Source organism: Colius striatus, chromosome 1 (genome assembly GCF_028858725.1).
Source record: "Colius striatus isolate bColStr4 chromosome 1, bColStr4.1.hap1, whole genome shotgun sequence".
Taxonomy (NCBI): domain Eukaryota; kingdom Metazoa; phylum Chordata; class Aves; order Coliiformes; family Coliidae; genus Colius; species Colius striatus.
In genome coordinates, this window is record NC_084759.1 from 3,192,885 (window position 1) to 3,220,809 (window position 27,925).

At 50.4% G+C, this 27,925-nt stretch overlaps 3 protein-coding genes across 6 annotated transcripts; 1 reads left to right on the top strand and 2 right to left on the bottom strand.

Moving 5' to 3' along the window:
• The first annotated feature begins 5,731 nt into the window (after positions 1-5,731).
• LOC133629636 (thyroid hormone-inducible hepatic protein-like) lies at positions 5,732-6,805 on the top strand. The gene is made up of 2 exons (XM_062020347.1): positions 5,732-6,193; positions 6,421-6,805. The coding sequence occupies exon 1, from the start codon at positions 5,780-5,782 to the stop codon at positions 6,173-6,175; it is 396 nt and encodes a 131-aa protein (XP_061876331.1). The 5' UTR covers positions 5,732-5,779; the 3' UTR covers positions 6,176-6,193; positions 6,421-6,805.
• Positions 6,806-9,854: 3,049 nt separating this feature from the next.
• Positions 9,855-12,984, bottom strand: NDUFC2 (NADH:ubiquinone oxidoreductase subunit C2). Its single transcript, XM_062020348.1, has 3 exons — positions 12,524-12,984; positions 10,991-11,134; positions 9,855-10,029 (listed from the first exon to the last, which is right to left on the bottom strand). The coding sequence occupies exons 1-3, from the start codon at positions 12,660-12,662 to the stop codon at positions 9,980-9,982; spliced, it is 333 nt and encodes a 110-aa protein (XP_061876332.1). The 5' UTR covers positions 12,663-12,984; the 3' UTR covers positions 9,855-9,979.
• A 1,673-nt stretch (positions 12,985-14,657) lies between these two features.
• ALG8 (ALG8 alpha-1,3-glucosyltransferase) lies at positions 14,658-27,918 on the bottom strand. Of its 4 annotated transcripts, none has more exons than XM_062020351.1 (13): positions 27,822-27,918; positions 27,130-27,208; positions 25,381-25,574; positions 23,543-23,652; positions 22,586-22,653; positions 21,574-21,700; positions 20,931-21,034; positions 20,696-20,816; positions 20,272-20,370; positions 19,382-19,487; positions 17,728-17,825; positions 16,802-16,874; positions 14,658-15,287 (listed from the first exon to the last, which is right to left on the bottom strand). In XM_062020351.1, the coding sequence occupies exons 1-13, from the start codon at positions 27,899-27,901 to the stop codon at positions 15,056-15,058; spliced, it is 1,491 nt and encodes a 496-aa protein (XP_061876335.1). In that variant the 5' UTR covers positions 27,902-27,918; the 3' UTR covers positions 14,658-15,055. The 4 variants fall into 4 exon arrangements, with proteins under 4 accessions (XP_061876335.1, XP_061876337.1, XP_061876333.1 ...); XM_062020353.1 differs by having other exon boundaries at positions 19,382-19,521; positions 20,272-20,411; XM_062020349.1 differs by lacking the exons at positions 27,130-27,208; positions 27,822-27,918 and having other exon boundaries at positions 19,382-19,521; positions 20,272-20,411; positions 25,385-25,449.
• Positions 27,919-27,925: the final 7 nt, after the last annotated feature.

Below are 27,925 nucleotides of genomic sequence, written 5' to 3' on the forward strand. Positions count from 1 at the left end.
GGTTGTTCCTGTTAGCTCTGTGGAGATGTAAACTCAGCTACTGACAGTCCCTCACTCTATAAAAGCCCTGTCCCATTTCTGTAGGGTAGAGGATCCCTACACACTCTTCTTTGGTGTGTGTGGAAATCCCTCCCTAGCAGGGACACCCATCAGGGTTATCCTCTGGAGCTGAGAGAAAGAGAATCACCCGCTGCCATTGATAGGGGTGAGGAACATCGTTGCCTTTGAACTCAGTAATCATTAAGCTGCCATCAAACTATCAATTCCCTTAGGAATGAATAGCAGCTACAGCACTAGTGTCATGCAGCAAGCCTTCCTCTAACCCATTGCCTACTTCAAACTGTGATTCAAACTGTGTATCAGGCACATTTGCAACTCCAGCCATGTCATTGCTGTGTAAGGATGAAATCCTGTCTCACTGCACTTTCCCAGTTTCCATCGGTACCCTGCGGGCAGGGCACAGCTCGGCACCAGCCCAGTGTCCCAGCCAGGGCCCTGCACTGCCAAATTCCCCCTGCCCACCAGACTGTCCCCACTGCCCCTCCTCTCCCTTTCCACATGTCCCCATCATCTGTGCATCTCCTTCCACGAGGACCAGCACTGCACCAAGGTGTCTAGCTGCTGCCAGCCCCATGTAGGTGCCAGCGGGGAACTCGGCCACATGAGAGCATCTGGGCCAGTGTAGAGCTGCTTGGAGGGGCAGGGACATTGCAGGGCTCTGGGCACAGATGGACATGTGGGATGCTTTTTCCTCCTGCTCCCCTGGTTTGGTTTCAGCACTGTACTTCCAGCCTGCTTGTAGTGCTCAGGGTAGTGGGTTGGGGCTCACTAGCTCTGCAGTCCTGGGTTGCTCCCTGACCCTGGGACATAGAATTGTTTTGGTTGGAAAAGATCTTTAAGATCATCGAGTCTGACCCCTCCCCTCACCCTGCCAAGCCCATCACTACCCCCTGGCCCTCAGCACCTCAGGTCTGCAGCTTTGCAATGTCTCCAGGGCTGGGGACTCCCCCACCTCCCTGGGCAGCCTGGCACAGGGGCTGACAGCCCTCTCAGGGAAAAACTTCTGCCTCAGCTCCAATCTAAAGCTGTTATAGTCCAACTTGAAGCACTTTCCTCTTGTCCTGTCACTGGTAACTTGGGACAAAAGGCCAATCTCTACCTCACCACAGGTTCCTGTGAGGGAGTGTCAAAGTGCTGCTGTCTCCCCTCAGGCTCCTCTTCTCCAGGCTCAACACCCCATTCCCTCAGCCCCTCCCCAGCCCCTTGTGCTCCAGCCCCTTCCCCAGCTCTGTGCCCGGCTCTAGCCACGCTGCAGCCCCTCAGTGTCCCTGTGGCAGTGAGTGAGGGGCCCAGCACTGACACAGCCCTGGAGCTGCGGCCTCCCCAGGGCCCAGCACAGGGGCCGGGCACTGCCCTGGGCCTGCTGCCACCCCACTGCTGAGCCCAGCCAGGCTGCCCTTGGCTGGTTGCTGGAGACCTTGTCAGCCAGTAATGGGCCTCAAAATGCCCCACAGCCGGCTGTGGGAGGTCGGAGGATGCTGCTGACAGTGATGGCAGGAGAGGGGGAGAGGGCTGGGGCTTCAGCAGGGCTGGGGCTGGGCTGAGCTGAAGCAGAACCAGCCCTAGGTGAGGGCCTGGGGGTCTCACAGAGCCTTCAGAACCCCAGGAGCTGCAGTAAGACCCTCGTGTCTCTGCTGCCACAGACCCTGAGTCTGGGAAAGTCTCCCCTTGACCTGCTGCCCTTCTGCGTAGCCCATCCCCAGCCATGGATCACAGGGGTTAAAATGCCACCACACATGTTCCCACGTTGTCCCTGGCACCTGCTGCTGCTGGGTGCCCCCATGGCATCACAAGAGCCTGGGGGACTGGGCTGCCCCAGCACACAGTGCTGAGCACAGCGCAGCCCCAGGCTGTCTCGGGCCCAGCTGCCCCGAGCAGAGGGGGAGATGCTGGGTGAGAGATGTGGGGTGAGAACATGCCTGGGGAGGGACCTCACGTCCTGGCGAGTCGTGGCACTGAGCCCTCTCCCAGGGGCTGGCTGTGGAGACTCCTGCCCATGTGTTCCCAGGAAAGGAAATGTCCACGGCTGTCACAGGTACCTGCAGACCAAAACATCCTCGAGGAACCCATGGTAAAGCTCCAGCCCCAGGGCCAATGCAGCTCTCCCCTGCCCATTCTGGGAGGACACCTCGATGTCCCCATAGGTCCATGGCGGCCCAGATTGCCCAGCAGCAGCCACACACCTCAGTGCAGTGCTGATGCCTAGGCCAGGACACTCAGAAAACCTGAAGGACACGTGCAAAGGGAAAAAAAGGTTGGTGGGGATTGGTCAGGTTGTCACAGGGCACTGTTTGCCTTTCCACAAATAGAGCTTCCCCAAATAGAAGAGGCCCCGATTGCCACAGGCCGCAGGGACACGCGGGACGGGCAGTGTGGCCGCTGCCCCGAGCGTGGCCTCTGCCCCGGGACGGGGGCAGCGGGGGGTGGCCCTGTCCCAATTCCCCACGGGCAGCAACGGCTCCATGCTGCTGCCACAGCAACGACCCAGCATGGCCTCCTGTCCCTGTCCCTGCCTGTGCCGGGCTGGGGGAGAGACCAGGGGAAGGAGACACCCAGCTGGGTCCTGCAGCCCCAGGCCCCACATCTCAGCACGTGCCATGTGGGATTTTCTATTCAGACTTGGACTGGGAGGGCGGGTGGCTGGAAGGAACCTGTAAAGATCATCTAGTCCAACTCCCCTGTTCAGGCACGTTTTTCCAGGCAGGTTTGGAAACCTCCTGAGAAGGAGCCTCCACACCCTCCTGGGCAGCCTCGGGCTCCCTCACATCACAGGAAAACAATTCTCACTTGTGTTTAAGTGGGAACTTCTGTATTCCAGCTTGTGTCCATTTCCCCCTGTCCTGTGACAGGACACTACAGCAAAAAGTGATGTCCCATCCCCTTGACAAACACCTTTTATATACTTGTGTCATGGTTTGACATGGAGCCATTTCTGGTCACGGGGAAGGGGCTGTAAAGATGGCTCCTGTAAGAAGTTGCTCGAATGAATGAGGCTCCCCCTCAGGCTTCTCCAGTTGGAACAGCCCTAGTTCCTGCAGTCTTTCCTCCTGGAGGATGCTCCAGGCGCCTGATCACCTTGGTCGTCCTGCACTGGCCTCTCTCCAGCAGTTCTGTGTCTTTTTGAATGGGACACAGAACTCCAGATGAGGCCTCACCAGGGTGGTGCAGAAGGGGAGAACCTCTCTCCACTCACTGCTCGTATTTTTCCACCCAGGATGCCACTGTCTGTCCCGTCCAGCAGGGCACATTGCTACTTTTGCTTCTTTGCTGGTCATCAACAGTCCCAGGTCATAGAATCATAGGTCCCTCTCTGCAGAGCTCATCTAAAGGAGGTCACAACTTCCCCACCCAAGAGGAGTTCCTCCTTGCTCCAGACTTGCCTTTTGTCCTTCAGGCTCTGGGATTCCCAAGGTCTGACCTTAGGATAACAGACTGAAGCAAAGGCACCATTCACTAGCTCCACTTCCCTGTATCCTCCATCACCAGGCCGCCCTCCTTGTTCAGCAGCAGACTCACACTCTCCTGGTCTACCCTTTGCTGCTCATTTCCTTGAAGAAGCCCTTCTTGTTTACATTCCTTGCTGGGTTTAACTCAAGAGGGCTTCAGCCTTCCTTGTTACACCCCTGCATGCTCTGACAACATTCCCAAACTCTTCCCAAGTGACCAGGCTCGTTTCCATGTTCCATAGACTTCCTTCTTCGATTTCAGTTGGTCCAGAACCTTCTTGTTCATCCCTGAGGGCTTGAACCTCTTGTATCTGACTTTTTTATTTATAGAAATAGATCAATCTTGGCTTGGGAAACGTGGTGTTTGAAAGTTAACTAGATAGAGCTGCAGACAGGGATTGCTCAATGTCCCAGGGGTGTTCACATCCCCAGCTCATGGCAGCAAGGAGGGACAGAGGTGACCATGCCCCAGCAGCGCTGCTGTCTGCTGTGGGGACACGGGCCAGCCCCACTGCCCTGGGAGGAGATGGGCTGCCAGGGCCTGGGGACGGGATAGGGGAGGAGAGCTCCCTTTCCTCCTGCTCCCCTCGTTTGGTTTCAGCATCATCCTTCAGGCTGTGCTCATGGCAGTGGGTTTGGGCTCACTAGCTCTGCAGTCGTGGGTTGCTCCCTGGCCCTGGGACATCTTGCACTACATCATGTTGCTCCAAAGCCCTAACCAGCCACAGGGCATCCACAACTTCTCTGGGCAATCTGTGCCAATGCCTCAAGACTTTCAGAACAATGAATTTCTGCCTTATGTCAACAACATCACCATCAGAAGCTGCTGCTTCCTTTCTGTGAGCCAAAGAGTATGAACCTGCCAAAGGTGCCATGCCCATTCTGTGGGACACTGTGATGTCCCCACACCTGCAGGTGCCACCAAAGTGAATTTGTGTTGATGCCTCAGAAAACCTTTTCCTTCATGTGTTTGGTGATGACATTCACAATGAGTTGTTCCATCAGCTTTCCAGGGATGGAGGTGAAGCTGACAGGCCTGTAGTTCCCATGTCTTCTTTCGTGCCTGGAGTCATATTGGCCTTTCTCCAGTTCTCAGGCACTTTGCATGTCCTCCACGATCACTTGAAAATGAAGGAGGGAGGTTTAGCAATAACATCAGCCAGTTCCCTCAGCACTTGTTGGCACATCCTGCCTGGTACCATATATTTATGTGTGTCCAGCTCTCCTAACAACTCTCTAACCCCATCCAACCTGCTGATTGAAGGTCTTCTTATTCTTCCTTCCTTCCTTTGACTTACTATATTACTATTACGCAGGGACTGATCTTCTCAAGGGCCAGACTTGGCAATGAAAATTAAAGCAAAGGTGGTGTTCAGTAGTTCTGCATTCTCTACATCCTACATCACCAGAGCTCCCTCCTTGTTCAGCGGAGGTCTCAAAGTGTCCCTAAGAGTCCCTTTATAGCTTGAGGAAGCCCTTCTTGTTTTCCTTTACATCCCTTGCTGGGTTTAACTCAAGAGGGCTTCAGCCTTCCTTGTTACACCCCTGCATGCTCTGACAACATTCCCAAACTCTTCCCAAGTGACCAGGCTTGTTTCCATGTTCCATAGACTTCCTTCTTCGATTTCAGTTGGTCCAGAACCTTCTTCTTCATCCCTGAGGGCTTGAACCTCCTGTATCTGACTTTTTTATTTATAGAAATAGATCAATCTTGGCTTGGGGAACGTGGTGTTTGAGCAATCCCTGTCTTCAGTCCTACGTGGTTATCTTTCAATGTCCCAGGGGGTTCACATCCCCAGCTCATGGCAGCAAGGAGGGACAGAGGTGACCATGCCCCAGCAGCTCTGCTGTCTGCTGCGGAGACACGGGGTGGCCCCACAGCCCTGGGAGGAGATGGGCTGCCAGGGCCTGGGGACTGGACAGGGGAGGAGAGCCCCTGGCTATGTCTCTGCTGTCAGCCCTGCTCCCTGTGTGAGGACACAGCAGGTCCCCCGGCCAGCTCGGGTGAAGGCCACGGGGCGGCTGGGCCAGCAGCCATTGCACACAGCCAGGGACACGGCCTGGCCCAGCCCCAGCTGGGCCCCAGCCAAGCCCGACCCTGTGGCCATCCAGCTCCAGCAGGGTGGGCACAGAGCACAGCACAGCACAGCACAGCAGAGCAAAGGGGGCCGTGCCCCAGCGGGGTATAAAAAGCCCCAGGCAGGGCCGGGCAGGCTCAGGGCAGCCCCTGACAAGAGCCCAGCCCAGCACTGCACAGCGCTGCCAGCACAGCCATGGAGCAGTACTTCTCGGCCACGCAGAAGATGGAGCGGGAGGTGATGTTCCCCAGCCTGCTGCGAGGGGTCTTCCCACAGCAGGAGGGCACAGACCCAGATGAGGGCGGCCACTGCGACCTCTACGAGCGCTACCAGCACCTCAAGGCCATCAAGCCCATGGTGGAGAAAGGCCTGGCCTCTGTCACCGACCAGGCCCAGAGCGGCAACGCCGCCGACGGCTCCTGCGAGGACGCCGACAGCACGGACGCCCAGCTGCAGGAGCGCCTGTCCCACCACCTGGCCGGCTTGCAGCAGGTCCTCACCCACCTCACCAGGGACACCAACGCCCTCACGCGCAGGTACAGCCAGATCCTGGAGCAGATCAGCCCCAGCGAGGGACAGCCCAGCTGGTGACCCTGCCCCGGCCAGCCGGTAAGAGCCCGCAGCACCACAGGGGCGGCCCGTGTCCCCACGCCAAGCGCCCTGCGGCGGGGGCCGTCCCCTGGCTCACGGGCAGCTCTCCACCTGCAGCCGCAGCAGGGCACCGCTCCCGGCCCTCCCGGCACAGCCTTTGGGCTCCGGGCTCCGCGTGCCCACGCCGGGGCCGGCGGGACTCTCCCCGGCACGGGCCGCGGCCTGACGGACGGCTGCTGTTGCAGGACGAGCGCCGCCGGCCCCGAGGAGAAGACGTCCCCGTGGCTGCCCGGCCTGGGCTCTGCCCCGGCCCCTCGGCCCTCCCCGCGCCGCTCAGCCCATCTCCCGGCGCGGGCAGCGCTGGCCGGCTCTGGCTGCCACCGCCCGCGATGCCATCGCACGGTGCCCGATGCCGCTGGGAAGAAGCCCCCGCTCACGCCGGGAGCGCCACGGCAGCGGCTGCACGCCCCGGGGCTGCTCTTGATTGTCCAAGAGCCGCACAGAGGCCCAGGGAGCGTGCGGGGGCCCCGGCCTGCCACGCTGCCCTGCGCCTGCACAGCCCTTGTCCAGCTGGTACCTGGACTGCCGGGGCACTGCCCCCCCTCTTTGCTAATAAAACCGTCTCTGGAAGCTGTTGTGGCTCTGGTGCTTTCCCCTGGCTGCAGCCCTGGGGCAGTGCCCAGCCTGTGGGCAGGGGCACGCGGGCTCTGCCAGGGGAGGACTCTGCGGCGCAGCGATGGGGAATGGGAAGGGACAGAGAATCACCGGGGAGCCACGGGATGGGATGGGATGGGATGGGATGGGATGGGATGGCATGGCATGGCATGGCATGGCATGGCATGGGTTTAAGGGCTTCAGAGCCTCTTTATTCCAGTCCATGCCCTGGGAAGGGCCATCTGAACTACATCACGTTGTTCTAAAGCCTTGTCCAGCCACAGGGCATACACAATTTCCCTGGGAAACCTGTGCCAGTGTCTCACCACCCTCAGAGTAAAGAATTTCTGCCTTATGTCAACAGCAACACCTACAATAGCTGCTGCTTCCTTTCTACGAGCCAAAGAGTGTGAATGTGCCAAAGGCACAGCCCTGACGAGTGACAGGGAGAGGGACACTGAGCCCCACTGCTGGGCATTCAGAAGGAAGGGAGGCTGACCTCAGCTCCCCACAACAGTCACAGCTTCAGGTTCTCCTCAAAGCTCCCCACACCTTCCTTCTGCTTCTTAACTTCTGGGAGCCCACACTCAGGACACGTGTGTCACTTCCCCTTCCAAAGCCAGAGCTGAGGATGCTGCTCTCAGGGTTGGGGTCAAGGGAAGCTTTCCCTAACACCAGCCCTGCAGCCACAGACACCCGAGGAGTTTGTTGCTCCTCTTTAAGGCCTTGGCACCAGCTGTGCTCCATCACATCTGCGCTGCTCCTGGCTGCAGCCTCATCTTCTCCACAAAGAGTGAACTCCAGGGACACAGAAGCTGTCCCCACTGCAGTGCCAGCTCTAGGTGGGGCACAGTGGCACAGGCCAGGGGTGAAGATGGACATGGGGTCTCCAAACTGCTCTCAGAGCTTCTGTTCCTCCATTGAACCACAACAAATGGAGGGACGTTGGTTCCTTGTGAGGCCAGGAGCACAGGGGAGGTGATTTCCCTCTGGTGTCCTGCCTGGCTGGAGCTCAGACGGGGCTTGTGTCCCCTGGGGAGATGGTGGTCACAGCCACAAGGCCTGTGGCCACCTCCCTCCATGGCTTTTGGCCCGGGCTGGGTGCTGGGCAGCTGGAGAGAGCCGGGGGGCTCAGGCTCGTGGCGGGACACGAGGCAAGCGCTGCCCACCGCTGCTGAGCACGCCTGAGGAGAGAGGCGAGATGTTCCCAGAACATCTCTGACGTGGGACGGCTGGACGCAGACGCTGATGACTTCTGGGCCACTTGCAGTCCCCCAGCTCCCTCTCTGCCAGCCGCTGTGTGCCCGCACAGCCCCGGCCCCGCTGCTGCAGGGGCTCTGCCAGCTCCGGCCGCAGGGCCACGCTCCACGCAGCCCCGGGCTGCCTCCAGCCCTGGCTGCCCTGCTGCTGCCCGCTGCTGCTGGCCAGGGCTGATAAGAGACCGAGGTGCTCACGCCAAAGGGCTTTGTCCTCAGAAATCCCAGCGCAGGTCGAAATTGCAAAGTCTGTCCCGGTGCCGGGAGGGCCGTTCCCTGCCTGCAGGCCCCTGCCTTTGGATTCGGGGTGCCCCGGCCCCAGCCCCCTGCTGCTGCCCAGCGCCCGCTCGTGTGGAGCCGGGGCAAAGGAACCCCCAGATTCACACCTGCTCGCCCCAGCTCTGCCCCCCTGCCTGGCCATGTTGGCCGTGAGCAATCGAGGTGTGCTCAGGGCAAAGACAACCAACAACCCCCTGGGAGGAGGAGGAGGAGGGAGGGGACCCTTCCTCTCTGCTCAGCCCCGTGGGACACAATTCAGTCTGGGGCCACTCTGGGCTCCCCAGTACAGAGAGACATGGAGCTACTGGGGAGACAGCAGAGAAGGGCCAGGAAGGTGATGAAAGGAGTGAAACAGCTTCCATGTGAGGAGAGGATCAGAAACAAGGAGCGCTAGATTTCAGCTGAAACATTGCCCAGGAGCAGAAGCAGCCTGTGGTGATAGGGTCAAGGGAAGAACCCGACTGTCTCTACCTCAGTGTGGCACTGGGCTGGGCACAAGGTTGAGGCCTCGGCACCCAGAGCACAGTGCCATGGAATGGGCACATGGGAAAGGGCTCTGTGATGGTGAGGAGAGCAGAGGGTCACACCAGGGGCACAGGACAGAGCCAGGGGAGATGCTGAAAACCAACAGAGGAGACGGGCAATTCCATAAAAAACATTCACAGAATCACTGAAGTTGGAAAAGAACAAAAAGACTTTCAGCTCCTCCATTCCAACTGTTCCCCCAGCACTGCCACATCCATCGCTAACCCATGTCCCTCAGCCCCACAGCTCCGTGGCTCCTGGAGTCCCTCCAGGGATTAGGACTCCAACACAGCACTGGACAGTCCATGCCAGAGCTGGATAACTCTTTCGGGGAAGAAATTGTTCCCAAGCTCCAATCTAAACCTGACCTGATGCAACTTGAGGCCATTCCCTCCTCTCCTGCCCCTCGTAGCTTGGGCACAGAGACCAATCCCTCACCAGCCACAACCTCCTACCAGGGAGCTGCAGACAGGGAGAAGGTGTCCCCTCAGAGCCCTTTTCTCCTTCTCCCAACAAACTCTGGAGATGCTGAGCCCCTTGCAGAAGAACTGCAGCTGCTCAGTGTCTCTGGAACACCTTTGGATTCTGGAGCCAAGAACCAAAGGACAAAGCAGAATGGTCAGAGCCTGATCCCCAGCAAAGAGAAAGCAACGTGGGAATGCGAAATAGAGAGAGGGAAGTCATCTATTTTCATCTATTCATCTATTTTCACTGGCAGGACAGGAATTTATTTCACAGCAAGACCTTGGCTACAGTGTGTGCAGGGGCTGAGCCAGAGCATGCTCGAGGGCTGGGGAGAAACACCAATGAGAAGTAGAAAGAAGGTTTTTTATAAGATACACACTGCACAGTTTTCCATCCCCACAATGAAAGGAACTGAAAAACCTCTGAATCCAAGTCATCCTCAGTCCCCTCTGTATCAATTCACCCTAACAGAGCAGAAGAACAAACAATGAAACACTAAGTATTTAAGCAGAGCTTTTATTAGGTGGATATAAGCAGTGGTTCACGTTCCAAGGCAGGGCTGAAGAGCCACAGCCAACCCAGCAGAGCTGTCGGGGCAGAATTAGCTCAGCAGCTGGAGAGACCCTCAGCGAATCGGGTGGAAATCCTCCATAAGCTCCCCTATCCTTTTCTTTTCTACAAAAGGCAAAGGGTTGGGAGAACCTCATCAGCATTTGGGATGGACTCTGGAGATTCTGAATACTCAAACCTGAGGTTAACAGAGCCCCCCAGAACTCTGACTTTTGTCAACTATTATCTTGCTGCATAAACTATGTCACTGACATGAATTTCACACAAATAAAGAGTAAAACTGTGATTTTGAGAGAACACAGCCTGTGATTTCTGATTTTCATCCCTTTATTGCTTTGTCAGTGGCACAAGTTTGGTCTTTTCCTGGGCTTCCTTTGCCTCTGCCATCTCTTTCTATTAAGATGAGCTTTAAAGAAGAAGAGTTCACAGCATCACAGAATCTCAGGGGCTGGAAGGGGCCTTGAAAGCTCACCCAGTGCAACCCCCCTACCAGAGCAGCACCACCTAGAGTAGGGCACACAGGAACTCGTCCAGCTGGGGCTGGGATGGCTCCAGAGAAGGAGACTCCACAGCCCATCTGGGCAGCCCCTGCCAGTGCTCCCTCACCTCAACAGGGAACAAATTCTCCCTTGTGTTTCTTTGGAGCCTCATGTTCCAGCTTGTCCCCATTGCCCCTTGTCCTATCATTGGCCATCACTGAGCACAGCCTGGCTCCATCCTCCTGACACCCACTCTTCATGTATTTGTAAACATGAATGAGGTCACTCCTCAGTCTTCTCCAAGCTGCAGAGCCCCAGCTCCCTCAGCCTTTCATCAGAAGAGTTGGTCACTGAGGCAGCTGATGGTCTCAATAACAATATCTACCTTAATAAACCCCTTGATGTTCTGCAGTTTAGACTGTGAATAAGCAGGAAAGAGCATTCAGTAGGACTTGCTGGGGAAGAAGAGGTTCTGCAAGCAGCTCAGCAACATCTTCAGCAAGTATTAAGTAAATGCTTGTAAATAAATGCTTATTAAGCACGTTATGGCAGGCTGAGGTCTTTCTGAAAACACCAACTTATCCTACCTGCTGCCTTGAAGTCTTCTGGATGGTGTCTGACATACTCAAGGAGCTCCCTGTCCAGCTTGGCGTGCACGTAGTTGCTGCGTTTCATCAGGTAGTAGCCAGCAAACCAGCCCACGGTAGTGAAGAGGATCTGCCGGTGAACGCCTGCAGCAGGAGGAGGGATGTCCCACTGCCCCAGCCCCCCCAAGGCACTTTGGCCTCACACATCCCACCTCCTCTGTCCCCTTTTCACCCCATGGACAGGCCCTCTCCATCCTTACAGAGTTCCCGTGGCCCCTGTCAGCCCCCTGGAGAGGATCTGCTTTCCTCAGGGCTCTGTCCCCTTCCTGCTCCCTCATATCCCTCAGAGAGTCACCTCAGATCCCCTCCACACCCCTTCACCATGCCCCTTTCCCCTTCCTATTACCTCCAAGCCCCCTTGCCTACAGACCCCACACCTCAGGGCTCCCTCCCCCTTCACTCCTGCCCCTACAACTCTCACAGGGTCACCCCTGATCCCACAGAGCATCCCTTCCCCCCATTCCTTCCAGCTCCTCACCTCAGGGCCCTTTCCCCCATCCCTGTATCCCTCAGTCACCCCAAATCCCACACACCCACTTTCCCAGTCCCTCTACCCCCTACACTTAGTCCCTAACCTCAGGGTCACCTCTCCTATCCCTCAGTGACCCCAAATCTCACACTCTCCCAGTTCCCTCCCACTATTCTCATCCCCTCACCTTGGGGTTTCCTCCCCAGTCCCTCTACCCCTCATAATCATCCCCAAATCCTATACACTCCCTTCTCCACCATCCCAACACCCTCTAACTCCCCCCATACCCTCAATTCAAGGCTCCCTCTCCTCTATCCCCTCAGTCACCCCAAATCCCAGATACTCCCAGCCCCCCTACCCCCTCATCTCAGCTCCATCTCCCCTTTTCCTCACCCCAAATCCCACACATTCCATCCTGCAGCCCCTCTAATGCCTCCATCCCCTCACTTCAAGGCTGTCTCCCCTTCTCCTCACTGTGATGCCAAATCCCACAAGCCCCATTCCCCAGCTCCAGCCCCTCACCTCAGGGCCCAGAGGGGTTGTGGAGGCTCCTTCCTTGGAGGTCTTCAAGACCCGCCTGGACACGTTCCTGTGTGACCTGACCTAGGTGACCCTGCTTCTGCAGGGGGTTGGACCAGAGGATCTCTAAAGGTCCCTTCCAACCCTACCATTCTATGATCTCCCTTTCTTCCCAGAGTCCTAAATCCCACATTATCCCCTTCCCCAGCCCCACATACCCTCCTCTACCCACCCCCCCACCTCAGTCCCTCACCTCAGGACCTTCTCCCCTTACTCCTGCCCCTATATCCCTCAGACTCACCCCAAGTCCCACACACTCCCTTCCCCAGCCCCCGTCTCAGGGCTTGCTGCCCTTCCCCCGCGCCTCCATCCCACAGTTACCTCAGACCCCAGACACTCTCCCCGTCCATCCCGTCACCTCAGGCCCACCGCTCCCTTCCCTCGCCGCCACCCCAGCTCCCTCACGCCCTCCCCAGCCCCTGCACCGGCTTTGATGACAGGTCGGCGGTTGAAGATGTTGTCCAGCATCGCGGCCACCCAGCCGGTCAGCCCCAGGCAGAAGGAGCTCTGGTTGAGGAGCGGGGGCGGCGGCAGGGAGCGGGACTCGTCGGGCAGGAACGTCATGGCGGCCGCTGCAAGGTGACCGGCGGAGCGGTGCCGCTGCCGCTCCCTCCCTCCGCGCCGCAGCCCGGCCACTCGGGTTCCGCCGCGCCGCCGCCTGCTCTTAGTTCTTCAACAAAAAAACCCCCAAATCTCCCAGCCGCAGCCCCAGAGCGGGCGGCGGTGCCGGGCAGCGGGTGGGGACCCCGCATTCCGGAGCCCTCGGGGCGGGCGGCTTGGCCCCACGGCCCGGGCGATGGCAGCGGGACCGGGCTGGGAGTCGCTGAGGAGCTTAATTAAACGCTGAAAGCAACCGCGAGTCATCGTCAGAGCGGCTCCTGCACCGCGTTACAGCCTGAGGCGGACCCGGGTGGTGGTTTTTCAGTTCACATGGCGGACCCGGGCGTGTGCAGGCTGAGGGGAGATGCGAGCGCTCTGCAGCTCCCTGGCAGGGGAGAGGTGCGTCTCTGTTCCCAGGACAAGAGGAAACGGCCTCAAGTTGTGCCAGGGAAGGTTCTGTAGGAGCTGAGGCAGAACTGTTTCCCTGAGAGGGGTGTCAGCTCCTGTGCCAGGCTGCCCAGGGAGCTGGGGGAGTGCCCAGCCCTGGAGGGATCCCAGAGCCGTGGGGCTGAGGTGCTGAGGGCTGTGGGTCAGTGATGGGCTGGGCAGGGTGAGGGGAGGGTTGGACTCAGCAATCTTAAAGCCTTTTCCAACCCCAACTCTTCTGTGATTTTATAAAAGCACATGAAGCCAGCTGCCACAGTACCAGGACTGGCATGATCAGTAACCCCCCTGCCTTTGAACATGTCACAGCTCCTAAAGGTTTCCCATCCTCTTTGTAAACAATTACTCAGCTTTTCTCCTCACACAAGGAGGTTGGGCTGCCACCTCCTACAGGAGTTGAGGCAGGAACATTCGAAAGGTTTTAGCTCCTATTGCAAAGGTGCTGCTGGACAAGAGCATGGAGACAGGGGGTTTTGTTTTTACCATTCGTGTACACAAGACAGCATCCATAGACCCAGTTCAGCTGTGATTTGGGAGACCAACCTCTGCCTCGCCCCAACCTCTTGCCAGAAGAGGGCAAGGAGGCCTCCCCTCAGGCTGCTCTTCTCCAGGCTCAACACCCCCATTCCCTCAGCCCCTCCCCAGCCCCTTGTGCTCCAGCCCCTTCCCCAGCTCTGTGCCCGGCTCTGGCCACGCTGCAGCCCCTCAGTGTCCCTGTGGCAGTGAGTGAGGGGCCCAGCACTGACACAGCCCTGGAGCTGCGGCCTCCCCAGGGCCCAGCACAGGGGCCGAGCACTGCCCTGGGCCTGCTGCCACCCCATTGCTGAGCCCAGACAGGCTGCCCTTGGCCTTCTTGCCCCCCTGGGCACGCTGCTGCCTCCTGTTCAGCCACTGGCATCAATCCCCTCCTCCACATTTTATCCCCTTGAGCCTTGTGGATGCCCTGCCCAGCACTTTGTGGCTTAGAGCAAAGGTAGAATACAGGTAGAAGCAGGAGAGAGGCACTAAAAAAAAAGCAGAGCAAAGTAGTTAATGGCATGCAGAAAGTGAGCAAGGCATGAAAGAGAGTGTGAGAGACTGAAAATGAGCTCACCAGCTTTAAGTTTAGAGAAGCAAGCTAATGGGTGAGACAACTGTCCACAGCAACTTCTCTGCTATCCACTGTCCTAAGAAAAGCCACATCCTTTAACATCCAAAAATATTCAAGAGAATACAAAGAGCAGAGGCAAGAGACAATAACCATCTTCCTCAACTTACCAGAGCATCTGTGGCCACTTCTGTCATGGCTGCAGTTCTACATGAATTGAAAATAAATACAATTAACCAGCCCCATTAAGCAGACATTTAATGGTGGTTAAAGAAACTCATTTCAAAGACCAAAAGGATATGGAATTATTGAGAAGCTAATTTAAAGCTTGGGATTCAAGAGTTCACGACAAGTTGCCAGCTAAATGATTGAGGGGTTGTCCCTCAGAAGCATGGCTTGGATATGAGCTGGAAAAAAGACACAAGAAATGCTCAAACCAAAAAAATTCAAGTTTTTAATGTACATACTCCACAGAACACAGTTACACAGCTCTCTCTGTACACAGCAGTGAGCCCTTGTCGCTTGCCACAGCAATTTTTATTCCAATACAGACAGTAATGGGAAAGCCAGGCTGGTTTTCCTCAGGACAGAAGCCTGGCCCTTGTTCAGCTTCACAGTTTTACCCACAGCAAGCAGCATCTCACCTTGCCCTGTGCTCCTGTGAGGGGCACTTCTGCTCAGGTGTCCTTGTTGGGCTGTATGACCCTGTTGGAAGGAAAAACTCCACATCTGCTGTGTTTTATCAAGAGCTGTATGTCCTTGTGGCAATCCCTGACCCTGATGGATAATCCCTGCAGAGGGATAAACCCTGGTCCCAGCACAGTGTTTACTCAGCCTTTTGTCTCACAGGAATTCTCTCAGTCAAGACAGAGATGTAGAGTTTCAGCCAAGCGTATGTGATGCCCAGAGCACAGTAGACAGAGGTCAGCAACAGGGGGGCAAAAGGAAAATGCCTCTTCCAGGTGGTCAGAGGAAATATGATTTCACAGAAGATTTCCAAAGGCACCAGTTGGAGGAGGTAGATTGTTTCAAGCCAGTTAAGGAGAAGCTTCTCTCTCCTGGCAGAGGAACCAGAAAAATTGTGTTAGAACACATGATGTTAAGGTATTTAAGTATTTAAAAGGTGTTTGTCAAGAGGATGGGGTGGCACTTTTTCCTCTTGTCTCCATTGACAAGACAAGGGGACATAAGCCTGAACACAAGAAGTTCCACTTAAACATGAGGAGAAAGTTCTTAACTCTGAAGAAACTTTTCAGCTGTCACTGGTGATCAGTGCAATGAACATCCCCCATTAGTTCACCACAACAAATAACAGTTTGAAGACACATCCTCACAGATTACACAGCTCATTTCCTCCTCATGTGGCTTTTACACCAAGTCCCAAGATGCCCTGGAATTTAAGCAGAAACCTCAGCAGCTGCTCTGCTTCACATCATTCCAGTGAACAACTGAACAGAGACCTTCACACACACACTTGATCCACCAAAGTTGTTCTACATCCAAAGACTGGAAATGTGAGGTTTCCCTTAATCCCTTAAGCCCCTACCCTCAGGCTTTCTGCAGGATGTATGAGCCAACCTCTCTTGCAAAGCACACTGGTGGTAGTTTGTTGTAGTTGACTGTAGGTAGTTTACAGGGTAATTCCTGTTCTTTGGGAAGGAAGTTCGGGGTTTTTTTGAGAGTTAAGAACAAGAAACTTGTAAAAGCTTCATCTCTAAGCTCCAAAAGAGGTTTTAAAGTAGAGCTCTTGAGACAGAATGATTGAATTCTCGACTATTACATGGGAAGGGAGACAGTCTGATTGAAAGAGGATCACCTACCAAAAGCAGGTGACTGAAGGAGTGAGTACAGGTCTACAGCTTTTCTGACATGTCTCCTTACTGCTTGGCTTTGCCATGAAAAGTTTGGGAAATAGAAAGTGAAGACTAGAGGAGTTGTAAGGATAAGCACTACTTTTGGTCAGGGGCCTGTGAAAACACACAGGATGATTTTGGTAATTCCCAACAACTATGTGTTTGCAAGAGATTTGTTGACAAATTAGATGGTGTGAGATTATTTAACACAGAATCACAGAGGTTGGAAGTGACCTCTAGATATCATCCAGTCCACCCCTCTGCAACAGCAGGTTCCCCTCCATCAGGTTATTTATAACCTGCCCCTTACACACATGAAAATATTAAGTACTACTGTAAAACACTGAGCAGTATGTACAACTGCCAGCACAGACAACCTCCACATCACTCACTGTACTAAGTGCTGAGAGACTCATACCTCAACAGGTTACAATATTATAGCTCTGTGCTTTAAGAACATGGAGCAGGTGGGGATTTACAGCCTGCAGGGACCAACTGTGGAGCTGTCACAATTCAAACATAACAAGGACATTATATAACAAGCCTAACAGATAATCTATAACAATCCTAAACTAAGCCTTGCCTCCTGAGAAGAAGCAGCAGCAGCTTTTGACTAGTAACACATCAATTTGATACTTCAGCACCAGTTTTCTGTGGCATTTTCCCAGTAGGGCAACGCTGTTGCCAGTGACAGAATACTGGGGAACAAGTTTAATTACCTGAACAGAGATTTCAAGGCAGAGAAGCTATAAACAGTGAAGAGCAGCATAAGCAGTATTTTAATTGGAAGTTCTGAAATACAAGAAACATGACATACTTTTAAAATCAAATCACAAAGCCCTCGTCACAGGAATTGCAGTATCTTTAAATCCTACTGGTCATACTTAGGTTGGACAATGCAAGTATATTCCCTTAACAAAGCATTTTACTGCTTAGGTGTCCTAAAAGTAAGCATAGATGTTTACTAAAGCAAATGCAAAGCACTTGCAATACTTACATTCCCTATAAACATACTGAACACATTCATTGTGACTACATGCGATAGGAAAACCTTATTTGGAGTGTGTCTGGATTTGAACTCTGCCAGAAGGATGACACCATTGTGACAGTGTCATAGCTATGATGGCCTAAGGTTTAAGTGAAGCAAACAGACCCTTAAAAGGGCAGAGGAATAGGAAGGAACAAGCTCTGATGACAGATTTATCTGTCCTTACACATAGATTTAATTTATGCTGCTGCATGGCTTTTAGGTTTAAGCACATTACTGATACCATGAAGCAGCAGTCAGCTGGAAGACAGGCTGCCAGCCTTCCAGCTTCAAATTGCTTTTACCACTTTTATCACATGGTTATGATAGTCAGGAGGAAGTTTCTAAACTGTGGCAGAATGAAGGATAACAAGTATTTACCATGACAATATCTCACCTCTGTATCAACTTAAAGCCTATGGCACCTCTGCAGCTTTTTAAGCCAGTCATTAGTTGGAGAGTTTGCATTCATGGAAGCAGGCTGACATACAGCCTCCTCCAACTCTCAACCTATTACATAAGATAACACAGACCCATTACCTGCCCATCATCTCTGGGACAAAAAAAAGAGAGCCCCAAAGCAAAGGTGAAAGTGCAGAAAGAAGGAAAACACCTTACCTGGTGCTGTGAACAGCAATGGAAAGAGTGAGAAATGCCCTGTAGTTGTCAGGATCAAGTAGATGCCAGCATCCTTCGCTCTCTGGACAGACAACAGGCTAAAAGAGACATGAATGTTACATTTTTGTCTTTTAGTGAAGACAATTGAGGCAAAACACTACATAATTCACAAGCGACTGGAGAACAGGTCACCTCAATCCCTCCAAGCACTGTACTTGTGATCAAGCCTCCTGCTTCCAAACCAGAAATAAAAATGGAGGAGAAAAATCAGCCAGGAAACCCTCCAGCAGAAACCACCCCCCACCACTGAACACAACCACCACAAAGACCTTAACAGCCTTTCTTTACCCAGCTGGCTGCCAGCACTGTCATCTCCACCTCACCTCCTTCCTTTTGTTTTCCCAGTGCTAATTCCCCCTCTCCCACAATCCTCACTTCAAGTGTTTAACCATCACTAATTCTCTGACCAAGGAAAATACAGTTTGTAGCAGCAGTGGTCAGGCAGCTTATGAGCTACAACCTTACTTCTGTCCTAAGCAGGCAGAAAGTCCTTTGACTGTGTATTGTTGTTGTGAAACACAGTGCAGAAGGTCCCTTTCCTCAGCTGTCTTCTAAACAAACTTCCTGGGAGTTTTAAATACTAAGGACAGCACTCAGCAAGGCTTCAACAGCCCAGCAGCTAAGAGACTACAATATTTTTACATTTTCCCCTGCCAGAGAGCTCTAAAAACAATTGCTCAGGGAGGAAAAAAACTAAATCAACTACAGAAGTTTAGCAAGCTTAAGTATGACAGGACTATTGAACACTTCAAGCCAGACAAGTCAGTTAATTTTTCTCTTTAAAAGTCAAAGCTACAAGACAGGTAACCAAGAGGCCTTGGACTATTTGGGCACAATTGCAGTAATAATAGTAGGGCAAACCAAAGACTAAGATAGACTTTCATCTATGTTACATGAATGAAGCATTTCCTCAGGCCTGCTTCCGAGCTGTCACTAAGAACAGGAGGTTTCAAGGGGAAGGTAAATGAATTAAGAGCTGTGGGTTCACATGCAGCCTGGAGTCTGAATTCCAGTCTTTCATAAACATGGTTTGTTTTGGGGTTGGTGAGGGCTTTTTTTTGCATTATTCTAACAGCAACCAAGCACCTGAATCCCAACACAGATTCCCTGTATACTCTGTATCTTTCCAAAACTCAACATTCAAAGAGACACAAAAGAGTGCAGGCAGTGTACAGGCCTGTGTGTCAGACTCCTAAACAGGTCACTTCATCCCCACACCATCCACTTCTGCTCTTCCCTTCAGCCACAAAGCAGCACAAAGCTTTGCTCTGCTCCAGAGAGCCAAGGGGGGAGTCAGATACTACCAGTAAAGCTCTACTTAAAGCTTCTGTCAATGCAAACTATTGTAAAGTGTAAGCCAGTGTTAGTAGGCCCTAAAAAATACCCTTTAATACCACTGTGGTCTCCTACATATGCTACACCAGCATCAGCACATTCTGTTGTGCCTGAAATTAACTGCACTACAGCTTTAAGTGTTGTACAAACACACCAGTGTTCTAAAATATACTGAAAATTAAGCAATCCTCTGTGAGGATTCCTCAACAAGTGGCTGCAGGTTCAGCCTGGTCAACTATTATGCACAAAATCCACTTACCTTAAAGGCAGAATAGCAAGGAGTATTGCTTTCTCATGCACGTGCCAGCCAAACATGAAGGAGCTCAATGCACAAAGAACAAGGCACTGTAGAAAGCCTCTGGGCCCTTGAGGTTTAAACCAAAGACAGAAAACAGAGGGCTAGAAACAACAGGTAAAAACAGGACTTCAGTGAAAAGTTTGGCAATCCTGAACACAAGCCACTGTCCCATGAGATTTATTTTGTCCTCAGTGTTAATAAAACACCACAGCACTCAGGCTGTGCTTGGGTGGAACAAGCATTGCTTAGTGTCTGAGGAACTGTATCTATCTGGGTGTACAAGTAGAGCCTGAAGGACTTCAGTGTGAGGGGAAAAAAGCAGCCCCCAAGACTACAGCCAACTCCCTGATATTTGTGTGGCAAGAACCAGCTCTGTACCTAAGCCACTAAATTAATTGTATCAAAGTTACTACGGAAAAGGTGTCAAAACAAAGGCTTGCCATTAAAGGCCGGTTGCTCAGAGTGAAGAGGACTCTGTATCCAGTTAATGACTTATTGAACCTTCAGTTCTTTGCTTGGCACCTGAAGAACACAGTGCTCACCTGCAGCTTATGCTGTTAGGAACACAGCTGCACAAATAATTCCATCAAGTACCTCTCCTCACATCCCAGTTCAACTAACCTTTAGCACAAATGCTTACTACTGGCTCACCATGCTGAATGGTTTTGATGCATCATTTTAGCCATAGTAGAAGTAAAATTGTGTATCAAGACAGACATCAATTCCAAATTTATCCTAGTAATTGTTTTTATTTCTACTTTACAAGAAAACTTATTGCCCTGGAATTCAAACTCATTTGAAATAAAACCCACAGGGAACAAAACATTTCCAACAGGACTATTTGTTCTTACCAATATAGATATGAAAGTACAGATTAATGTTGCCAGTGGAGTCACAGAAGGAAGGACAGTGTGCTGAAATTCTTGAACCAGTCCTCCTGTCATTGAGGCTTTAGGAATTTTTGTGGGGTCAAGAAAATTACACTTCAAACCTGAAAACAAAACGTTGAAAAGAGCACAAATTGAAAACTGTTGATGAAGAAAATTAAGTAGCTCAACTAGGTACAGGGCCAAGCTTTTTCTTTTTTTAAAGTAGAAGGAAGTCTGAGTTCTGACCTACCACTGGAAACATCATGCACAGGATTATGTAGACAATTGGATGATTTAAGGCAATCTAAAGCTTTAACTTACTACCCATATTTCAGATGGAGGAGACTAAACTCCAGAGAGCTTTATCTGTAAATAGGCACCAGAGAGCAAGATTAGCTTACTGTACCAAAAATTGTTAGTGCTTTATCCATGGCATTGTACAAAGCCCAGAAGTTTGGGGCCCAATAAGCATGGCAGAGGCCTCTCTTGAAAGGAAACAGCCGTGAGATGACTTGAGGCAGCTGGCCCTACAAGCAAACAAGATGACAGAAACAACCCCTTTAGATGGGAAATGGTTTGTAGTTTTATAACACATTTTTCTAAGAGCTGAGGGGAGTAACAGATGAAAAAGGGGTTATTACCAACACTATGAAGGGGCCCAATGAAAGAGCAGAAACAAGAGAGACAATCAATCCCAGAAGAGTTACATGAAGAAAGCTGAAACTTCTCCACTTCAAGGATCCATCTACAAGAAGCAAACAGATAATGAATTCAGTTACTGTGGCAAGGGGAGAGACAAAGTATTCCACACCAACAATGGATCACTCGCACCCTTCCCTCAGCAGTTAGTCTGCATTTACTTTTTCCTCATTGCAGCTCCTCCACCACAGAAACTTTCAGTATTTCTCTTTCAAGAGAAATGCTTTCTCTGTTAATGTGAGGGATATCAAACATGTTTTCCAGTGCTGAGTGGAGAGAGACTCAAGGAAGACTTTGAAATAGCTTCTGATACTACCTAACCATTTCATAACCAGACTAATTCTTATGGCTTCAAACTGCCACCTGCAGTCTGTTCATGTTGGTTTTTCAGAACCCTCTAGAAACATGAATTTGATATAAATAAATTCCCAAGTTCTTTACAGATCTTGCCAACTCTGCTCCCTAAGCAGAGCCTCCATTTGACCCATAGTCATTTTGTTCTGATGGTACCTGCATGCCACGTGTCTTCTCCAGCCCCACTAGTTCACACAATCCCCCAAAAGCAAGAAGGAAAGCCCATCCTACCTGCATTATTAGCAGTAAAACAGTAGGATCGCAGCAAGTAAATGCCATAGGCTGGGGCCACGTACACGTAGATGTGTTTGAAATGCAGAAGCACAGCAAAGAGAAAGGCACCCTCCAAGTATCGCTTCTAAAAGAGAAACAAACCAAACCTCAAGCTTTGCTGTTGTTTTCCCTTTGTGCTCACTTTTAATGGTCCTTTCCTGTACTCCTAAGGTGACAAAGCATTTATCACAGGCACAAAAGCAAACAAGTATTTCCTTCCAAGTACAAACTCAGCAGCATTATGCACAACAGGTATGGAGGAGGAAAGTATATCCCCATATGACACTGGGAAACTGGGACAGGCCTCCTCAGCTTCAGAGGTACCTTTTCTAAGGACTGGTGACTGAGAAGATAAGATGGCAGGAAACCATGGCACGCTGCTGAGGTGTAACACAGGATTTAGCATTCTCAAGGAGAACTGTAGTGCTGCAGCATCAGCAATTAATTGTTGTGAGTTTCAAGTTATCTTCTTCCCACCAAACAATTAGATATCCAGCTTAGCAGCCCTCAACTTTGAGCTGCTCCAAACACTTTCAAAAGAAACAACTCAATGAATTACAGAAATATTTAGGTTGGAAAAGACCTTTAGGATCATCAAGTCAGGAGGTTGGGACATCCCTTTTTTCTATAGTAGCTAGTAACAAGACAAGGGGTAATGGATGAAGCTGGAACACAAACAGTTCCACTTAAGGATAAGAAAAAACTATTTCACTGTGAGGGTGAGGGAGCCCTGGCCCAGGCTGCCCAGAGGGGCTGTGGAGTCTCCTTCCTTGGAGGTCTTCAAGACCTGCCTGGACATGTTCCTATGTGACCTTATCTAGGTGACCCTGCTTCTGCAGGGGGGTTGGACTAGATGATCTCTAAAGGTCCCTTCCAACCCCCACCATTCTATGATTCTGTGAAGTCCAACCACCAACTAATGCATCTAAAATCCACGTGGTGACAAAGAGAAGGAGCAACTCAAGCTTACCTGATATAGTCGGGCTACAGAAAGAAGCATCAGCCCAAACAGAAAGCCGTTGTACTGAAAGTGAATATCTGAACTCAAGTCAAGAAAAGTTGCTTTTCTATATATGTATCAGTCTTCTGGGAAAGGTCCAAACAAACTCAAACTAAAATGGGACTTAAATCAAGAAAGTAACCTTAAATTCACTCCATGTAGACATGAAGTCATTACTTATCCACACCTGTAAGCAAAAGCTACTGACAGCAGGCTGGATCTTGATGAAACAAAGCATAACAATCTGACCACATGTATCATGTGAATTGTGATAGGAAACAGAAGAAACAAAATGTTCATTCTCCACTTTGAGTTTTTAACTATGAATTTCTGGTTAATGGATGGAGACAGCAGCTCTCACCATGTACTACTTATAAGCAACTTAAGTAAGGATTGGGACAGAGCAAACTACTTTTGCCTATAAAATAATTCCTCTTCTTTTCCCCCCTCTGTTCCATTCTAAGCTACAGCAATGAACTTTACATCAAGACTGATCTTTCCCTGAGTTATTTTTACATCCTCTTTAAACCTTGCTAATTCTCACAGAACATTAGCCATTTCAATACAACCTGAGCATAAAACATTTGTAAGATTTTTCTCCTTGCACAGGACAAATTTATAACCACAGCCAGAAAAAAAAGCAGCTTCCTTCTAATGCTTCTGTAGGCAGGTGGCTGAGGAGCAGCCAGAAGGAACAGGCATGTTGCACTCTGTAATTTTAGCAAATCAGACAAAAAATGGAACAATTTCCATCTTGCCAAATAATAATTCTAATAAAAACAAAAGTTATTCAATTAACCCCTGAAACAGAACCACTAGTGTTACTTGTTGTGATAGTAACAATCATATGCATGGGTTTGGAGCACACCCTGTAACAAGTTGTTAAACCCAAAGCCACAAACAAGCTGCAAGGGTTTGAAAGGATACGATCCACAATCAACAACCCAAAATTCCACAAGAGCAGAACAGCAAGAATAAATGTTGGTTTCTCCAGGATATCCTTGGCAGCTCGTTTTCCATTTACACATCTGCAGCACCTGAAGAAGAGCAGAAGAAACACAAGTCTTCTTTGAGACAGCCAACAGCAGCATTGCTCTTTTAAAAGTTGAGGAGTGGACTCAACCTGAAGTTAACCATTTTGTTAGGATGGCAGGCAATGATGAAACTCTTGCTAAATTCAGAGAGGATAGTGTCATGAACAAAGTTGAGCAGAAGCCCAGGATTTATACTTCAATGGCTGCAGTATGCTCCACATGCTAAAGCTGTGTGAAGTAACTGAGTCTCAAGGCTCACTCAATAGTAACTGCAGAGTTGTCAAAACCTGTTTGCCATCAGCTTCTCATGATTGAATAATGTATTGCTACACCTAGAGACAACCTACCAAGTTGTACTTAAGGTCCTCAGTCAGACATTAACCTCTTCCTGGCTTCTACTCCCTCAATATTATGAGCTATTTCTGTTGGTTAAAACTTCTCAGTGAAGCCATACAGTCCATATTGTATCTGAAGGCAAGGTTAGATCAGGCTGAAAAGTTGCAGATGACTTGTGTTGAACTACTATTAGTAGAGCCATTTTGAAAAAGCCAGGTCACTTGTGCATCTCTGAGTCAAAATAATACAAGGGGGAAAAAGTCACAGTGCAAAGCCAGCCTGTTTCAAACAGGGAAAGTAAATAAGGAGCTGAGGTCATGCTCCAATGTGACACAGACCTTTGTAGAAAGATCTGAAGAGAGAATAAAGTGAGGTAAGATCTTTACAAGTTAAGGCAAGCAACATTTCTCAAAACATATCTCTCCCTACTCCTTAGGTGCAAGACAAATGCTTCTTTACAAAGTCAGGGCACATGGAAAACATCCAATCTTGATATTGTTAATAAAGTGACAATTCCAAGTCCAATTGATAAAGAATATAAAGAAACCAATGGCATATTTGATGACACTGGCATTTTGTCACAAGTTTCCTTTATGCATCTACTTTAGATGAGATTAAAAGCAGGAAGAAACAGTCATGTGTACTCAAGCTGTTCTGCAACTCTTACAAAATTAACCCAGTGACAGAATCAAAACACCTTTGAAGTGTGAAACAGAAGCTCTTGTCTGAAGGTGTACAAATCTGATCACATGTACAGCAATGCTCAGAGACAGGGGCTGGAGCAAAAGTCTGACAGGGAGCAGCTGAGGGCCCTGGGGCTGTTCAGCCTGGAGGAGGTTGAGGAGAGACATGAGCACGCTTTCAAACTCCCCGACAGCAGGTTGTGGCCAGAGAGGTGGAGGGGGTGTGTGTGGTGGTCTCTTCTTCCAAGCTACAAGTGACAGGACAAGAGGAAACAGACCCAAGTTGTGCCAGGAGAGGTTTAGATTAGAGATTACAAAAAATGTCCTCAATGAAAGATTGTCATGTCCCAGCACAGACTGCCCAGGGCACTGGAGCAGTCTCCATCCCTAGAGGGATTCCAAAGCTGTGTAGCTGTGGAGCTAAGGCATGGTGATAGTCATGGCAGTGCAGGAGGAATGGTTGGACTCCAGGAGCTTAAAGGTCTTTTCCAGCCTAAACAATTCTGGGTTCTATATTAAAGTCTCCAAGAACAAGTTATCACCTTGCACTTAGCGGTGTGTTCCAGATTTCTCCTTGAATAGGTTAAAGCAAACTTTGATACCTCTGCATTTACAACCTTATTTGCACAAGTAATTATTTGTTGTTAGTCTAGAAAAGGTCCATATATCAAAGACTACCCACTGTACCTAAAATTAGAACATTAAGACTTACTCACGAACTGCATATATGAAAAGGATATCTGTGAAGATAACAGAAAATCTTTGGAAGAAGACAGTTGCACGACTAGTGTAATTCAGATTTTCAATGACCAACATCTTAGGGTCAAAGTACTTGGCAATGTGTGAAAGGGCATATTCAAACCAAGCAAAAAAAGGTGGATAATCCAGGGTCCATTCTGAAGTTGCCTAAAACCAAAATAAGATGAAATAGGTTAACACAAACCATGCTGTTTATACTCCTTCAAGTACAGTTCATCACAGCAAATCAGATGTATTTTATCTCAATAGCCTCTATTTAACAGAAACTACTTCCCAATTAAGCAGCCAGATCTATGGTGCTGAACATGATTTGAGCTGCTCTCTAGTGCTGGTAGAGGGAAAGGACATCTGTAGTAGAAAGATATTAAACAACCTTTTGTTCATCTTCACCTCACCAACATATAGCTGTCAGGAGGATGGAGCCAGGCTGTTCTCAGTGACGGCCAATGATAGGACAAGGGGCAATGGGTATAAGCTGGAACAGAAGAGGTTCCAAAGAAATACAAGGAAGAATTTGTTCCCTGTTGAGGTGAGGGAGCACTGGAAGGGGCTGCCCAGATGGGTTGTAGAGTCTCCTTCTCTAGAGACATTCAGACCCAGCTGGATGAGTTCCTGTGTGACCTACTCTAGGTGGTCCTGCTCTGGCAGGGGAGTTGGACTAGGTGATCTTTCAAGGTCCCTTCCAACCCTTAAGATTCTGTGTTCTTTATAGAGCAACTTACAGGGCCAATATAAAAAAGCTCAATGTAATAGCTTACAGTGAATATTGGTCTGTGTTAGAGGAATTACCAGCACAGTCAGCCTTGTTACAGCCTCAAAATTATTTTTACTCATTAGTCAACAAGGTTTAGTTCTAATAAGACCTTATCAAGCTCAAATAAAACTATTTGATCTTTTCCCATACACATAGCAATTATGCCCTGACCAGTGATTAACTTGTCTGGGAAAAGAGAGGAGGAAGAAACACAGAGGTTGGGATGGGCTACATTTGTTAGCACACATGTTCCCAAGGGCTCATGTTTTGATGCTGAAAGGCACTTGTGCTTTGGCACTGGGATCACAGGTGTCACAGATTTGTTGTACAGTACTGGGATCAGCCTTTCAAAGCTGATCCACACCAATCATTTCTTCCTGGATATATTGTTCCCAGACACTGAGAGGGAAGAGTACTACAGACTGTGGTATTTATCCCAGAACTCCAAAGGAGATCATAAAATGAAAACCCAATTGTGTAGGTTAAGTTTACCACAAACTTAAAGGTGATTCATCTAGATTAAAATCAATACATGCCAGCAGTGAGCAGAGGATCAAAACTTTAATACAGTGATGTATTTCTTTATGCCCATACCCATTCACTCTTTATCACAGCTGTATTATTGATATCAAGAGTGAAGAGAGTAGCAATTTAAGACTACTGTGTAATTTGCTCCTGCATTACACAGACTAATAATCCACGTACTTAAATTGTCTTTTCCATTTCACCTTCATAAGCACCAGCAGCTTCCTAAAACAACTCTCATTTTTTAGCCAAGTGCTACAAAGGGCCAAAAACTTGAAATAGGCACTTTTTTATGCCACTGCATTACAGCTGCCACCCGCCTGTACTTTCTGCAAATAAAAGCCTTTCTCCTCTAACATTCACAGAGGCCAGCCTACCCAATACACTTATACAGAGCTAAGAAAACCCCAAATGCATACTTACTTCGTAGTACCACTGAGAGAGGGGTAGGTTGTGAGTGATGGCAAGCCAATTCCTATGCACTTCAAAATCTGTGGAATAACTAGAGACGGTTTATAGTGAGTCACATCCATGCACTTGAAGGAGAAACACTTCAGAGCACATCACCACAGGCAGATAAAAGGAAGCCTACATTGAACAGCTCTAGGGCAAAACTGGGATCAAGCAGCAAAGATCCTGCATGAACTTTTTGCCAAGGGTACACACAGCTGACTACAGGATAAGTACTACTTATAGCTAGGCCTTTTCTGGGAACTACTATCAATATTCCAGGATCTAACTGACTTTTTAATAGAAGCTTTAAATATTTTCTTTGAGGTAAAGAACTACGGCCCCTTTCAAAGCTAAAAAGCATTCATATTCTAGGATATCTGAAGACCCCTGCGAACAACAGCCGTTCAAAACGTCTGTAACCGCCTTCACACAGAAAAGCTAAGCTATTCCACACCGCTGCGAGGCCCAGGAGGTGGCACTTCCCACACAGCCCAAGGAGTTAAAGCTCCTCAGGACGCTGAGGCCCCTCAGGCACCGCGGCCCCGCGCCGGCCAGGGCCGCGCTCTCCACCCCCGAGGGGCAGCAGAAGGCAGCCGCCGCGCCGGGGTGGGCTGACAGGCCGTGCCGCCCGCCCCAGCCCCATCCCGGGAGAAGCTCCTTACTAGGCGGGGATGAGGAGGCACTTGAGGAAGGACACGCCGAGGGCCAGGGCGCGGAACCAGCTCCTACCGCCCGCCGCCATCGCGCTCCCAGACCCGCCGCGCAC

Excerpts from the sequence above, each read along its gene's own strand:
- LOC133629636 (XM_062020347.1), top strand. The coding sequence starts at position 5,780 with ATGGAGCAGTACTTCTCGGCCACGCAGAAGATGGAGCGGGAGGTGATG.
- NDUFC2 (XM_062020348.1), bottom strand. The coding sequence starts at position 12,662 with ATGACGTTCCTGCCCGACGAGTCCCGCTCCCTGCCGCCGCCCCCGCTC. Across the intron at positions 11,135-12,523 it reads CCGACCTGTCATCAAAGCCG|GCGTTCACCGGCAGATCCTC; the intron begins GTGCAGGGGCTG and ends CTCCTGCTGCAG. Across the intron at positions 10,030-10,990 it reads AGAAGACTTCAAGGCAGCAG|AAAAGAAAAGGATAGGGGAG; the intron begins GTAGGATAAGTT and ends TGCCTTTTGTAG.
- ALG8 (XM_062020353.1), bottom strand. The coding sequence starts at position 27,901 with ATGGCGGCGGGCGGTAGGAGCTGGTTCCGCGCCCTGGCCCTCGGCGTG. Across the intron at positions 25,575-27,129 it reads TCTCTCAGTGGTACTACGAA|GCAACTTCAGAATGGACCCT; the intron begins GTAAGTATGCAT and ends TTTTGGTTTTAG. Across the intron at positions 20,412-20,695 it reads TAAAGCACTAACAATTTTTG|GTTTGAAGTGTAATTTTCTT; the intron begins GTACAGTAAGCT and ends TTTTGTTTTCAG.